The sequence below is a fragment of the Haliaeetus albicilla genome, chromosome 12 (genome assembly GCF_947461875.1).
Source record: "Haliaeetus albicilla chromosome 12, bHalAlb1.1, whole genome shotgun sequence".
Taxonomy (NCBI): Eukaryota; Metazoa; Chordata; class Aves; order Accipitriformes; family Accipitridae; genus Haliaeetus; species Haliaeetus albicilla.
In genome coordinates, this window is record NC_091494.1 from 33,534,120 (window position 1) to 33,548,147 (window position 14,028).

The 14,028-nt window shown below is 45.5% G+C and overlaps 2 protein-coding genes across 2 annotated transcripts in view; one reads left to right on the forward strand and one right to left on the reverse strand.

Moving 5' to 3' along the window:
* Nucleotides 1–33: 33 nt before the first annotated feature.
* HEXD (hexosaminidase D) lies at nucleotides 34–10,186 on the reverse strand. Its single transcript, XM_069798931.1, has 12 exons — nucleotides 10,031–10,186; nucleotides 9,828–9,937; nucleotides 9,655–9,742; nucleotides 9,078–9,242; nucleotides 7,336–7,519; nucleotides 5,843–5,914; nucleotides 4,871–5,066; nucleotides 4,129–4,211; nucleotides 3,260–3,338; nucleotides 3,080–3,181; nucleotides 2,467–2,556; nucleotides 34–1,661 (listed from the first exon to the last, which is right to left on the reverse strand). Exons 1-12 carry the CDS (start codon nucleotides 10,109–10,111, stop codon nucleotides 1,493–1,495), a joined length of 1,419 nt encoding a protein of 472 aa, XP_069655032.1. The 5' UTR covers nucleotides 10,112–10,186; the 3' UTR covers nucleotides 34–1,492.
* Nucleotides 10,187–10,320: 134 nt separating this feature from the next.
* The window catches only part of OGFOD3 (2-oxoglutarate and iron dependent oxygenase domain containing 3), a 47,577-nt gene continuing 43,869 nt past the window's right edge, over nucleotides 10,321–14,028 (forward strand). Inside the window, exons 1-2 of the mRNA XM_069798934.1 lie at nucleotides 10,321–10,566; nucleotides 10,914–11,131. Coding sequence (XP_069655035.1) covers nucleotides 10,478–10,566; nucleotides 10,914–11,131 — 307 coding nt within the window. The 5' untranslated portion in view covers nucleotides 10,321–10,477. The remainder of the gene's footprint in view (nucleotides 10,567–10,913; nucleotides 11,132–14,028) is intronic.

The window sequence follows — 14,028 nt, forward strand, 5'->3', positions numbered from 1 at the left end:
CACATGCAAAACAAAGGCAAGTTTCCACAAACGTTTTGAGTATCAAAGGATTTATTAAAGTAAAATAAATTAAGATCTTGTTTAGTTCAAGGTATGTGACTTCTGTAATTAAGGTATACATAGCAGTTGATTTTTTTTTTTTTAGATAAAAATCTGCATGTGGATCTACTCCTGTAGCTCTCATTAAATAAGTTAAAGATTTGTCTTACGCTGTCCTTGTACTTTCTGTAGCTAGAGCTATGCTCTTTATAATAGATTGTTCCAAGAAAATTTCCATACTTATGCTTCCAAAATAAGACTTTCAAGAAAGCAATAAATGAAGCAAACAAGTACAGAATATTTTGAATATTCATGGTAGTGTACTTAACTACCAGACTTCTGAATTATTTTCCCTTGTGGTGATTACCTTAATGCTCCATTTAAGTCGACAAAATGTATTGCTATACATTATTAAAAGGTCCACATTAGAGCAGAATAAAACTTAGCATTTTTCCCTCATATTCAGTAGACTTGAGTCACGCTTCAAATTTGGATGAACCTGCAGTCTCAGGTTTTACATAGCAAAGTAGATGCCTTAAAGTGACTGGGATGGTGCTTTTCTGTGGGGGTGAAACTATGCTTAGCTTTGATGATGCTTTGGTAAAAAGTCAGGAAGTCCCATGTGTTAAGGCACTTTTCCCTCAGAGTCCAAGTGTTACATCCACTATTGGTAACAAGCCCCTTTTCTGGAGCTCCATCTTGCTCTGTACTGTGATGGTACATGTCCTTTCATGCATCTGCTGTAACCTCATAAGCATCTAGACAGCGGTTCCTTGCTCAGACTCCTGCAAAAAGCTGGATGTTAAGTTCCTGATCTCAAGCTAATCAAAACTGGATTTAAGACTGATGGTTTTATGTATTTCAAAGAGTGAAAAGGTCCAAAACAAAACCTGGAACAAATCAACTGCTATATGCTGTGGAAGGACTTCACGGAACAGTAGGACGCATCCCTGAACATAGCTGAAAGATGGAGGAGTCACAGTACAAAACATATGGACCTAAAGCATGTTTAAAGTATCCTAAATCTTTCTTTTTATGGAAATTGTGAAGGGAGGACACCTTGGCTACTGACTAGAATTGAACTTGTAGAACTTTTCCAGGTCATTGTTATGTAAGAAAGTCTATTACAAATACTGAATTTGGAAGAAACTAAGTTTTTCTCCTGCCTTGTAATATAGCGGAGTTCTGACTCACTCCTGCATTCTGTTATGCAAGGGGAGCAAATCTGACTTACAGGGCAGGTGATTTAAGGCTCAGCAATGTGTTAAGACAGGAAAATTAAAATAGAGTTGAAGCCTATTACACTAATAAATTCCTTTATGCCTTCAGGTCACTTTTGTTTAATCACAGTTCTTGCTTCAACTCTCAAGATGACAAACTAGCTATATGACTAGTTGCCAATTTCCACTAGCCATGTTCTCCCACAGAATAAGACAGACTAATTTAAATACTCCTACTGTTGCGCTTTTATTGCTTTATCTAAATCATCCACCACTTGCTGCAGCTTCTGTAGGCTGGGGTGGACATTCTCTTCCAACCACTCCTCTACAGTACACTTGTGGAAAACTTGCTCCATGGCTGCTTGGAGGTCTTGCACCACAGCATTCCACTTGGAGAGAAGACTAAGCAGAGATCAGAAGGAAGAAACAATCACATTTGCAGGTGAGCTCTGTCTCAAGGGAGGGCTAGCTTATTGGGCCTTTTAAAGGGAGTACTGTCCTTAAAAGGACTTTACAGGAAAAGAAGCATCTATTACAAGAGCTCAAAGGACTTGATTTTGTGCAGATGGCAAAAGGTTTGTGTTTAAGTACCGTAAATCTTGGCACTTTTCTCATGCAGTGACTTTTAAAGTACCGAAATGTGAGCTCAAAAAACCACTATACTCATTTTAAGTGTAACTGAAACCTGCTGTGAGACTTGTTGGGAATTTAATTCTGGTTTCTATCAGGAAGAGTGGATGCAGTTGGATATTCACCTTATCACAGCAGAAGTTGTATAAAGTAGCCAATCAGCATAATGTCTAGGACAAGTTCTGAAAAGTGCATACAGTGACAGGGAGCAGGGGAAAGGGGCCTGGTTTTATTCCAAGCCCTGCCTGGAACCTGGCCCATGGTGAACTCCTACACTGCGGCTAACAACTGCTGTAAGATGCAGCAGGTCTATGCAGGAGTAACTCCATATACAAAGGAGAGTTTTTCGGAGACTGATTTTGTACTTGTATTCAAAGAATTTGTTCAACAGAAGGCAGACAAAGCTAAACATGTTCTTCTGTTTAAAACTGTATTATGAATACTTCATATTGTTTGATTTCCACTGATGCTTCTGAAATAATAATAGAAAGAGGCAAGGACTCAAAACTATACGTACTTGAGTGCCCCAAGTATGACAGACTTTACTTTCCCTATAATGCAAAATAGGTGGTGTTACCTTACTGCATCTGGCTGAAAGTGATGCATTATTATAGGATGAATAATCTTCCTTTTCCTATGGTAGGGGCTGAACCAGCCTGTGACATACCTGAAAATGGATGTTAGTATGAGCAGATTTTGAAACAGCAGCGACATACATGTTTGTAGGCTGACAGGGAGGTGATAGAGCTTTAGCTGAACTTCTGCACAGAGATAATGCTTAAGGAGCAAGTAAATTTAAGTCTACATATCCTTGGAAGTAGCTTGTAAAAGACTGTTCCTGGCAAATGAGAATAACTGATCATCTGTTGTAATTTAAGTTTCATTTCAAGCTCCTTTTTTTGTAACCACACCATTAAAAAATTTCATTTTAACTTTAACAGTAAGATTTAATTCAGCAAAGAACTAGATTCTTGAAATAAGGCAGCACATAGTATTTAGGAATTCTACTGAAATACTTTAAATTTGCATCTAAATATTATGTTCTGCTCAAGTGTCAATATATAGGGATGCAATGCCTGAAGTGCAGAGCTTGATGTTTAAATCACTTTGCTGGAGTTATGCCCCATTTTGAGATGATACAGCTCCAACACTCCTGCAGACAGCCAGAGAATCAGCATAAACCTTATTACCTGTTCCTCTCAAGGAGCTCATCCACTGATGACTTGAGGTAGAAACTAACTTGCGTCACAAGTGTAAGGATATTGCTCCCAGGAAAGGTCCCCAGACTTGTGCTGTCCAAAGAGGATCCATTAAGTTTCTGAACTTACCACGCAATGAGAAGCATCTGAATCCTGCAGCTGGAATTTTACCTCATGAAAGTATCAGTTTCCAAGTTGGACATTCCCAGGAGCTTTTCCACATTTTCTTTAATCTTTTCAGAATAGCCACCTGGCAGAAGACAGTGGAAATAAGTAAATGGAGCCTAAATAACCAAAATGCTCATAGAAGAGGGTTTTTCTGGAGTACTCTGCATTGGCTTAGTAGTTCTCCTTGGATGAAGATGTTTTAAAAGGTAAAATGGAAATAGAACAAGGAAAAAAACTTGGGGGTGGGAGGAGTACATTGCCTTTCACACAATTGTCTTGTGCTAGGTAAAGCACTTCCTAGCTATGAGTTTTCCATTCAGGGTGCTGAATATTTTTAGTGCCTTAATTAAAAACAAGTAGGTTGTGGTTTTTTATTTTGAAAACAAGAAGTGCAGAAAGACAAAAATAAAAATTCTGTTGGCAACTGCCTGTAAAGAAATCAGAAACTACAGGATGTATTTTACCAGACAGGGTACTTCCTAGATCAATTTTAAGAAAATTGGTTAGTTAAAACAACTTTTACATGTAATTAGTCTCATTTATATACCAGTAGTATTTCAAATCAGTTTCGAAAGCAATTCAGCTTCCTAAATATTTTTTTAGTATAAGCACGAAGAAGTTTGTGACCATTTGCGGGTTAGAACATAATAAATTATTAGTATACTATAGCTATTTTTAAATACTTAGGCCAAGAGGCTTCTCTGCTCCTGTATCACAAACATGCAATATGTAAAATTTATTGTTCATAATTCAGACCATGATCAGATAGTCAAACCACCTCAAAATACAATAAGCCTGTGCCAACCTTAGGGCAAGGTCACTTCACTCTTGTGCTAGGCATTAGCTGAGAGAGAATAAAGTTGTCATTGTACCATTCTTTAATGCCTGCAGACATACAGCCAATGATGGAATTGCCACAGGGAGAAGCTCACACAAAACGGAGAAGTGATCATACCTAAATAAGAAAACATTAATTAGACATTTAGTATGTTCTAACAGTAAAATAGGTGGGAAGTTTTAATATTTCAATCACTAAAATTCAGAAAGCTTTACAAACATCAGTTTCTGTCTCAGAGAAGGGACCTTCTATCTCTAAAACGCTAAGTATTCCTGTTTACTAGTAAGAACAGATACAAACCAAATTACTTTCTCAAGCCAAATTAGGGTCAGAAATTGGAGTTCAGCTCTCTGGTATTCCCTTAGACCTCCTGGCTGTTGCATAAAAACCTTTTACTCCTTCATTACGTTAACAAGTTCTCTCTTATGCAACTTCGTTCTATTTGAATTCACATTAGACATTCAGATATACACCAGGCATTAACTATGCTGTCTATAAGCAGTTCAAGGTGGCACAAAGTACATTTAAGCCTTCAGACCCAATCTGCTGTTGTTGGTATCTGCCAAAACAATCACTCCTGCTGATTAACGCGGTAGCAGTTGACTGGAACTCTGAAATCCACCCTTCGTGGCTGAGGCCCGGCGGTAACCAACAGGAAGGACTGCAGGGTTGCAAAGCTCCCTTCTAAATCCCCAGCCTCCTTGTACCTCTTGGGGAGTTTTTGGGTGGAAGTTTGCTTCCACGTGATCAGAACAATTTAAAAGGATGTTCGTTACCTTTGCCAGCCGGTCAGCGCGATACCTTCAAGGACATCAGCAGGGATACTGCTTGCCACTTCCAGCCATTGAAGATGGTTTTTTAAGTGGTGTCCAATAAGCGTTAGAGACTGATTCACTCCTGTAGCTCCTTTAAAAGCACTAGCAAACCACACCTTGGAGAAGCCGCATCTACGATACTTCTCTATGAGATGCACTGCAATAAGACACAAAAGAACACTTACAGGACAAGTTTTTCTCCATTTTCGGCCTTGACTGTCATGCTACAATTAAGAGGAACCCAGGTCCAGTTACAACAGGCTGCTGAGCTTTGTCCTGTCAAATTCTGATCATCAGCAAGGATGGGAGATTTCACATCCTCTCCGAGCAACCAGTTTTGGTGACTGCCCTCCTATTTTCATGTGCCCAGTTACTATATTCCATTCCCTTGAATTGCTAAATTGCTTCAATGCTAAGAACCATGGGCATGTAGCAAGCATGCACATCATCAGATTCTTCTTTCAACAAAGGAATATTTGCATGCATGTTAAATGCATGATTGGAGCCTTTAGGAGTTTTTCCTCTGAATTCTAGATGTATGAAGCCTTGAAGCTTCTTTTGCAGAGCTGTCAATACACAGCTACCTGCTCCCACTGGTTTATAATGCAACGACAGTTAATGTAACAGTGCTTGTGAAAAACCTCTCAATTTCCCATCAGTGATTCCACAGCCCTATTGAAAAGAATTGAGCAGCAGACAATGCAAGTCCTTCACAGGAGAAACATAAATAGAAAAAGAAAATAGCAACTATTATGTGAAATCAAACAAGGGCTATGTTTATGCTACTAAAGCAATAAAAAGCAGTTTAACAAAACCAGAAGTTTTTGGCGTCCAGCTAAGGTATGTTTTAATGATACCATTTTGTTTTGGCTATTTTGCTTAACAGGTAACAGAGCTCTTTGCTTCTAAGCAGCTCAGCAGAGAAGTACAAACCTTTGCCCTCCACATCGAGGTCTGCTGCATAGTCCCAGATCATTGGCTGCACAAGCTGTGGGACCCCAGACTCTGAAAGGAACAGAGGTCGTCTAAGTAATGGAAAACAGACAGTTAAAAGTGAGAACTAAGTACATATTACTGGTGCAGTAGCACGTGACTACAACTAACTATGGCTTGTCACTAGAATTCTTTATTTACAGTTGAAGTGCACCTGGGCATTTTCAGCCTGGCCAGGGCTTTGAACATGCAGGGTCACATGCCAGGAGCCACTAAGTCCTTAGACATCATGAAACCACTAATATGGATCAGCAGTGACAATTCATCAGAGATCCCATTCACCCCAAGCCCATCTCGTTCTTAGTCCCTTGCATCTATCGGTATACCTGCTGGGTTGAACCGGTGGAGCGGCAAACTGCACGCACAAGATTTCAGCTAAATTTGAAGGAAACATTCACCCTCTAAGTCAGAGATTGTCTGAGCTGTGTATGCACAGAACTTAGCTTTTCAAGATGCCTTTAAAGTACAAATAAAGATATAGGTTTAGCTTCAAATCCCCTTCAAATCCCAACACCCTGACTAGTTTTAAATACGAGAAACCGACCCCTAGAGAAACTGCAGTAAATTGTACAGAAATTCAGTATTTTAACAGCATCCCATTTTAATTTGTTTAGTCTGTTATTGCCTGTGGCAGTAGAGCGCACTTAGCTAAATGCTGTGCTGCTCTTGTGGAAACTGCATGGGTCCCATCTGCATTTTTTTTTGGATGATTTCCCACTATTAAACCCACAAATAGGTCAGTCACTGCTGGAGGAGCTACACAGCTCTTCATAGCATTGTCTAAATCTGTTCAGAGCAGACACATAAGTGGCTATGAAAATGCTGGAACTCTGTCTATGCTAAGACTACTCAAACTTTAGCAATGGTTTCATAGTATTCAACAAACAAGACTTGTGACATCAAGGTCTTGGAGCTACCCTGCAATTCAGTATCAGAGTTCTTCACAATGTGCACTATGATCACATATACTGTCGAAGATGCTCACAGGATCACAGCTTCCCCATGTGAGCCTGCACCACTGGAACCAGATGCTGTGCAGAGCAACAGCTAACATTAGAAGGTGGTAAGAGGCATTGAAATTTAGACTGAGACCACAAATGCTAATAGGTTTGGGTTTGGTTTTTTTTTTTTTTACGTGTAAAGAAAGTACAATTGATGGCAACCACTGCATGATGACTGTTTTGTTTGTCACTGCGTATTACCAGATGGAAAACTAAAGTGTATGTGTTGAAACTTGCCCACAGTCATACAGAAAGTCTGTGACATAGCCAAGGACTAAATGTCTCTACTCTCTAGTCTAATGGATCATATCTCAGCTATTCTCAGATTTCTCGTTTTCATTATTTTCATCTGCCAACAAATCTGGTTTAACTGGTTGTGTAAACTTTTTTGTACGCTACAAAATATAACTCACCCCATCAGTGGTCACACACCTGCCAATGTTTCCTCACTTATCCCTCTGAGCATATCATCCCACACAATGGGTGTTACAGTGGGGTAAGATGAGACCACACAACTTGCAACTGCTTTTATGTGGGATAAGCACAGCTTCTCTGGAGTGTTGTCCTGTTGCTGCAGCCACTGCTTTGACTCCTCTCCTTCGCCAAGGTAGTAGACCTGAAACATCAAGCGAATAATCCTGACTTCTTGTACCGGAGCAGGGGGAACGAGTTTGGCGTAGTATCACGAAATCATACAATATTCAAAACCTACTGCACAGATGTGACACACTGAGTGGACATATTTAAAAGCACCTCTCAGCGTTGAAGACACTGCAAGCATTTCCATCAGTCTGCAGGAGACTGTGGCCATGACTACCAAAATACATTACATAAGGGAATTTTCCTGTAGAAACTAAAATATTTAAAGAATAATTAAAGCATGCTGTATTTGTCTTTGGAAGGTTTGTCTTCAGAATTAGCTCTCACCAGTTTTACTCAGTTCAGATCTAGCAACCCACAAAGTCCTGAATTATATAAGATGAGGTTCCTGTCTTGGGGAAGGAGATCATCTGTACGTGAATCTAGAAGTGACTTGGGGGCACGTCCAAGAGCGGCCCCAGCATACTTGGTCCTATGCAGAGAGTGGATCTGGGCCTGTTAAGCTGGATATGCATTTAAACTCTTTGCTGTTTTAGAGCAGGTTTTATCTAAAACATGTTCATTCCACATAAATAGCATTTTGCTTTATAAAAGCTTGCAGCTCCCTATCTAACCTTGCCATTAGTTCTCACACAACAGGATACAAAATGCTAAACTAATATCAGTACAGTTAAAGTGACCGCAATGAATTTCAGGGATCTGCATGCCGTAGGGGTGGTTTTAACAAACTCTGAGAAAGGAGAACACTCAAGTTTCTCCTCCTCAAGGAGACAAACTACCAAGTTTGTCAGCCTGGAGAAGAGAAGGCTCCAGGGAGACCTTACAGCAGCCTTCCAGTACCTAAAGGGGGCCTACAAGAAAGCTGGAGAGGGACTTTTTACAAGGGCATGTAGTGATAGGACAAGGGGTAATGGCTTTAAACTGAAAGAGGGTAGATTTAGATTAGATATAAGGAAGACGTTCTTCACTGTGAGGGTGGTGAGGCACTGGAACAGGCTGCCTGGAGAAGTTGTGGATGCCCCATCCCTGGCAGTGTTCAAGGCCAGGCTGGATGGGGCTTTGAGCAACCTGGTCTAGTGGAAGGTGTCCCTGCCCATGGCAGGGGGGTTGGAACCAGATGATCTTTAAGGTCCCCTCCAACCCAAACCATTCTATGATTTTATGATAAGATAAAAAAACCCAACACTTCCTACCACAAAAGAGCTTACTCTTGAGTAAGTTGGCCAGAACAACGAGCCAACATCTTACATCCAAACTCACGTGATTCTTAATTAATACCTCCAATTGACATCCAACTTTTAATACTCGTTTGACCTAAAACCAAATGCTGAGTTAGCTTTAGGAAACTGCTTTCAATACTTTCAATACTACACTCAGATCAATAGAAATGACATCCTGTGCTACTGGAATAATTTAGTGTCAAAAAGTCTTGTCTACGGTGGCTTGCGTTGTTGTGTTCTGTCCCTAAAATCCTACCGGAACATGGCCTGGGCACCACTGAAATGCAGAAGCCTCGGCCCTTACCATAATTTCTCACAAGAAAAAAAACCCTCCTGGCTCAAGAGAAGTCCCACCTCATCACATCCGATGTGAAACCATTTTAAATCTTCGTGCTGTGCCATGACCTGGTCTATCATGGCTTTGACCAGTGCCCTCGACTCCTCCTTGTGTGGGTTGAGGGCGTTGGGAAACACCTCCACCTCCCGGAGATGAGCAAATTCTTTGTGCTTCAGCACAAACTGCAAGAGAAAAGAGATCTTGGGGAACAACCGCGAAATGAAGGGGACGGCAGCATCCTCCCGCGTCACCTGGGCTCTGCTAACAGTTCTCCTGCTAAAACCCCGGTTTTAGCTGCGTGTGAGCGCACAGAGGCCAGCAGGAGACCAGGAGGGGCACGGCTGCTGCTCCGCGGTGCCGCAGGGGGTCTCCGACCACGAAGCGCCTCACGGGGCGAGGAAAACAGGGCGCTCGGCGCAGCGTCACCCTGGTCTCCAAAGCGTGCGGCCGGCGGGGAGCCGGATAACCCGAGCACCGGCCCTTACCGGGGAGGGGGTTCCCAACAAAGCCACCCCCACTCCCTCGCCCCCGCTCGCCCACCCCAGCGCTCCCAGGCCTCGAAGGCGCGACGCCGCCCGCCCGCCCGGTCCTCACCTCCATGTGCCCGAAGGTCTGCACCAGCGGCACCACCTCCAGCCCCTGCGCCCTCGCCTGGCTCAGCACCGCCCTCACCTCCCCGGGGCTGCGGCGGGGGGAGAGCGAGACGTCAGGGCCCGGCCCGGCATCGCGGCCCCCGTCCCCCCCCCCCCCAAGCCCCCGGGCGGTACCTGTAGGCGTGCGGGGCCCGCAGCGGCTCCAGCGGCCCCGCGTAGGGGAAGGTGTCCTCGTACTCCAGCAGCAGCCCGGTGGCGCCCAGGGCGCGGAGCAGCGGCAGCACCTGAGGGGGCGGGAGGGGACAGCGGGCGGGTGGGGCCGGGGGCGGACCGGACCGGACCGGACCGAGACCCGCCGCCGCCCGCCGCCCCCTTACCTCCGCCAGGTAGGAGGCGCGGGGCGGGGCGCCCTTCAGGTCCAGGTGCACCAGGCGCCGCCGCGGACCGCCCGCCTCCATGCCCGCCGCATGCCGCCGCTCCGGCCTCGATTGCTCCCGACTGCGCGCTCGAGGCTGGCCGCCGCGCCGCCGGGAAGCATCGATTGGTTTGGCCTGCCGCCGCGGTACCCCGGCATAAAGCGCTTCGCCGAGTCCCTCTGTCCTGGCTCTGGTGTCTGGGCGCTGTCCGGCCGCCGCCACCTCCTCCTCCTCCTTCTCCTCCTCCTCCTCTCTGCCTCGGCGAGCCCGCCTCCGCCGCTCTCCGCGGTTCCGCAAGGGATTCGTCCTGCCCGCTCGCCTGAAGCGTTGCTGCTCGGCGGCCGATTGCTTTCCCCTGGCAGGCGGCAGAGGCGGGCCGAGCGCGTCGCTCTGTGCCTGGCGGGCGCGATGGCTCCGCAGCGGCGGGCGGCGCAGCGCGGCCCCGAGAGCGGCGGGACGGCGGACGGGACGGGCCGCGGGGGCCGCCGGCACAGCAGGTACCCGGCGGGGGCGTGGGGTGCGGGGCTACGGTTAGCGGCTGGCACCCCTCGCCGGCGGCGGCGGTGCCCAGGCCCGGCGGCTGAGGGGAGCGGCCTGCGGCAGGGCCGCCGGTTCCTCCGGGAGCTCCTGTGGGAAGGCGGCCTGTAACCTCCGGGCGTGAAGGAGGAATGAGTGCTGCGGGTGCTTGTAAATATGTGCGCGCGTACCCCAAACGAGGGGTCGGTCGGGGTACCGGCCCTTGACCGGGTCTCCCCGGTGTCGGGCAGGGGCTTAAGTCCGCTCCGCACCGGCTCGGGAGCGCGTCGTTGTCTCGCGTGGGACTGTCGCTGTGCTCCTTCCGTAGTGCCAAGAAGAGCCGAGGCCAGCAAGAGTCACGGTGGAGGTGGCTGAAGGCAGCGGTCCTCCTCTCCTCCGCTGCCGCCGGTGGCCTCCTGAGCTGGAGCTACCTGAGGGCCAAGGACGGGGTCACGGAGGTGCTGGCTCATCACAGCGAGAACCTGCAGGACAAGTTCGTTGAGATCCCCTGCTCTGAGGACTACAACAGCCACAAAAGATTTGAAGGTATTTGGGTGGGATTGTGCAAAGTGGGATGAAGCGGTCTTCAGAGGACCACAGCAGGCTGACTGCTGTCCAAGTCTGTTAAACCAAATTTGTACCGCAAAACTCCTGCGTTTCCAGCAAATGCCTGGTCACTGTGTGTATTGTTTAAATCCACAAATGTTCGTGCCTCTTGGGTCAGCCTGGAAATCATTGCTTCTGAGAGGCTTTTTTGTCATCCCAGCATAATGCTCTTCTGAAACTGCTTTGCTTAGGCCATATGAAATAAACCTTTTGCTAAATCTGTTTATAGTGTCTTTCCTACTCTGTTGATTCCTGCCATAGCCTTGTGGGCGAGTTTGTTGCTGGTAAATACCCTACAGGGTATGGAATGGAACTGCTTTAGGATCTTGTCTGTGCCGCTAGCTTGCGGTGACGGCACAAATGCCAGTTTCTGATACACTTGTTTTGAGATGTGTGTGTGCCAGCAGCTTTTGATGCTGCCTGCAAAGCACTCCTCTGTCTTTATGTCTTTCAGCTGAGCCTGTTTTCTGTCAAACTGATATTTGCACTTATTTCTTTGGAGTGTTGATGTTGGATCTTCTAGAGAAATGGAAGATTTTTATCTTCTCTGATGAACAGGAGTGAGAGTCTGACTTGCAGTTTGCGTGGATGAGCTATGCTGATGTTCTCTTTTAGATTTGCGTAGTGTATCTTGATGAATGTTTTGGGTTGGTACTGCTGTCAGAAAGCAGCTGTGCTCTTACTTTTTGTTGGCTTACCTGTATGTCTAGGTGTGTGTTGACTGATGAGCTATTCCATCTAAAAAGAATAGTATTTCTGAGTTAGTTTTTAGCCAAATCAGTTGTCTTATCTGGATCATTAGGTGGCTGACAAAACAGTTGCTGACACAAAGCTGGAGACAGAGTGTGGAGGCTGGAAGAAGCTGCTTGGAATTGAGAAAGAACAAAGATGATCAAAGGGCTGGAGAACCTGTCCTATAAGGAAAGACTGAAGGAGCTGGGTCTCTTCCCTGGAGAAGAGAAGGTTCAGGGGGACCACGTTACAGTAGTCCAATATTAAGGGGCAGCTATGAGGTGGATGGAGGCTCTCCCTTTACAAGAAGCCACATGGAGAAGACAACAAGCAATGGGTACAAGTTGTACTGGGCAAGGTTTCATCTTGACATAAGAAATTTTTTTACAGAGAGAACAGTCTATCACTGGAACAACCTCCCCGGTGATGTAGTAGAGTCCCCACGACTGAATGATTTCAAGATGTGATTAGGCAGGGTGCTAGATGATCTCATCTAGGTTCCCTTTCCCATGAAAGGCTGGACCAGGTGATCTTTTGAGGCACTTTTCAACCTGGGCTGTTCTATGATTTCTAACTTTCTTCCAGTACCAGTTCTGGTAAAAAGTGTGTCAAACTGCAGCCTGGATGTGGTGCCCCAAAGATGTGGAGGTAATTTCCCCTGTCCTCTTCAGGTGGCTGGTCCTGGTGCTGTTGGTTGAAAGGTTTGTAACGTAAAACAAATGTTTGTGTAGTCTGTGGTCAGATAGTTTTTCCTCAGTGCTGCTATTGTAGCTTCTTGGCTTATAGGGTTTTGGAGGGTTCACCCCAATTGTTATTGAGGCAAAGAAAACTGCTGTCAGGAAGCTACCAGCAAGAAAACTTCCTCAGTAGGGGGGATTTTTTTGACTAAGCATATGAAAACACATGTTCTGTTTTAACTTTTCATAGTTACTATAAGAAGAAACTGCTGCTGGCTTTATTTGCATAGTGCCAAGGCCAGAGAAAACTGTTGCAGCCTGTGTTGCCACAGATTTGGTAGTTATGACTGAACTAAGGCTAAAACTGTCTGTTCTGCTACTGGGGCTTTGGCTTGTCAAAAGAAACCCCCCAAACCAACAAAACCTTGTTTTTTCCCTTCCCTGGTTTGCAGGAAGAGTTTTCTGAGCTGGAGACTTGTGGTCTTGGCAAGCCCATCAGTTATTCTTTCCATCATAAAGAAGGCAGGAAGGGTATCTCTTAAAGGATATCTCTGCCTGGGAAGAGGAATGAATGTGTTCTCTATACTTGTGATGTCATGGGGAGAAAGCTCTGCAAATGCTAACTGCAGGGTGAAGTGTCACCTCTCTTGGCTTTGTATGAGAATGATTGACGTGGTTGGCATCAACCCAGGAGGAACGAAGGGGAGTCATCTTGTGCAAGTTTGTATTCTGGCTTTCTAATTAGATGTTTGCTTGCTGCTGCTTCTTAACTTATGTGATTGATTTTGGGTTTTAGCAGATGTTTTTACACGTGTTCCCTGTACTGTGCTTTCAGAAAGTGATCAGTGGTATTAGAAATGTGTGAACATCTGTTTTGTTAAGTGGTTAATTGAAGTCGAGCTGGGATAATGAACTTTGCTCTCGTTTTTTCTCTCTCGTCTCCTGCTCGGTGCCCGCCAGAGGGTGGTGGTGAGCTGCTGAGCCTTGCTGTCCCGTCAAAGCTGAGCTCTTTGTTCCACCTGTGTGTTACTGATAGCTTAGCGAGGCAGTAAATGTGGATTATGGTTCTCTGCCAAACTGGATTCGGCTCCGGAGCTTTAGTCGCTTTGTTGTAAATAGCTTTCTATCACTCAGTAGCTTTTCATTCTCTGTCTTTACTCTGGCTTGACATCCACAGCTGCTGGCTCTGTGTCACAAGGAGGTACATTCCTATCATGACTTGGTGTCTGATGCTCAGCCGTGAAGTTTCCACTGCTAAGATGAAAGTTTTCTTTTTTTATGCACCTGTCTGTGCTTCAAACTGAACTAGTGCAACTGAGCTTCTAGTTTGTTTCAAATGGTATGGTAGTTGGTGTCACAGAGCAGTGGTTTTATTTCCATAGCACTGCCTGCCAGTAAACCTGCTTCATACAGAAATAAAACGTGTTA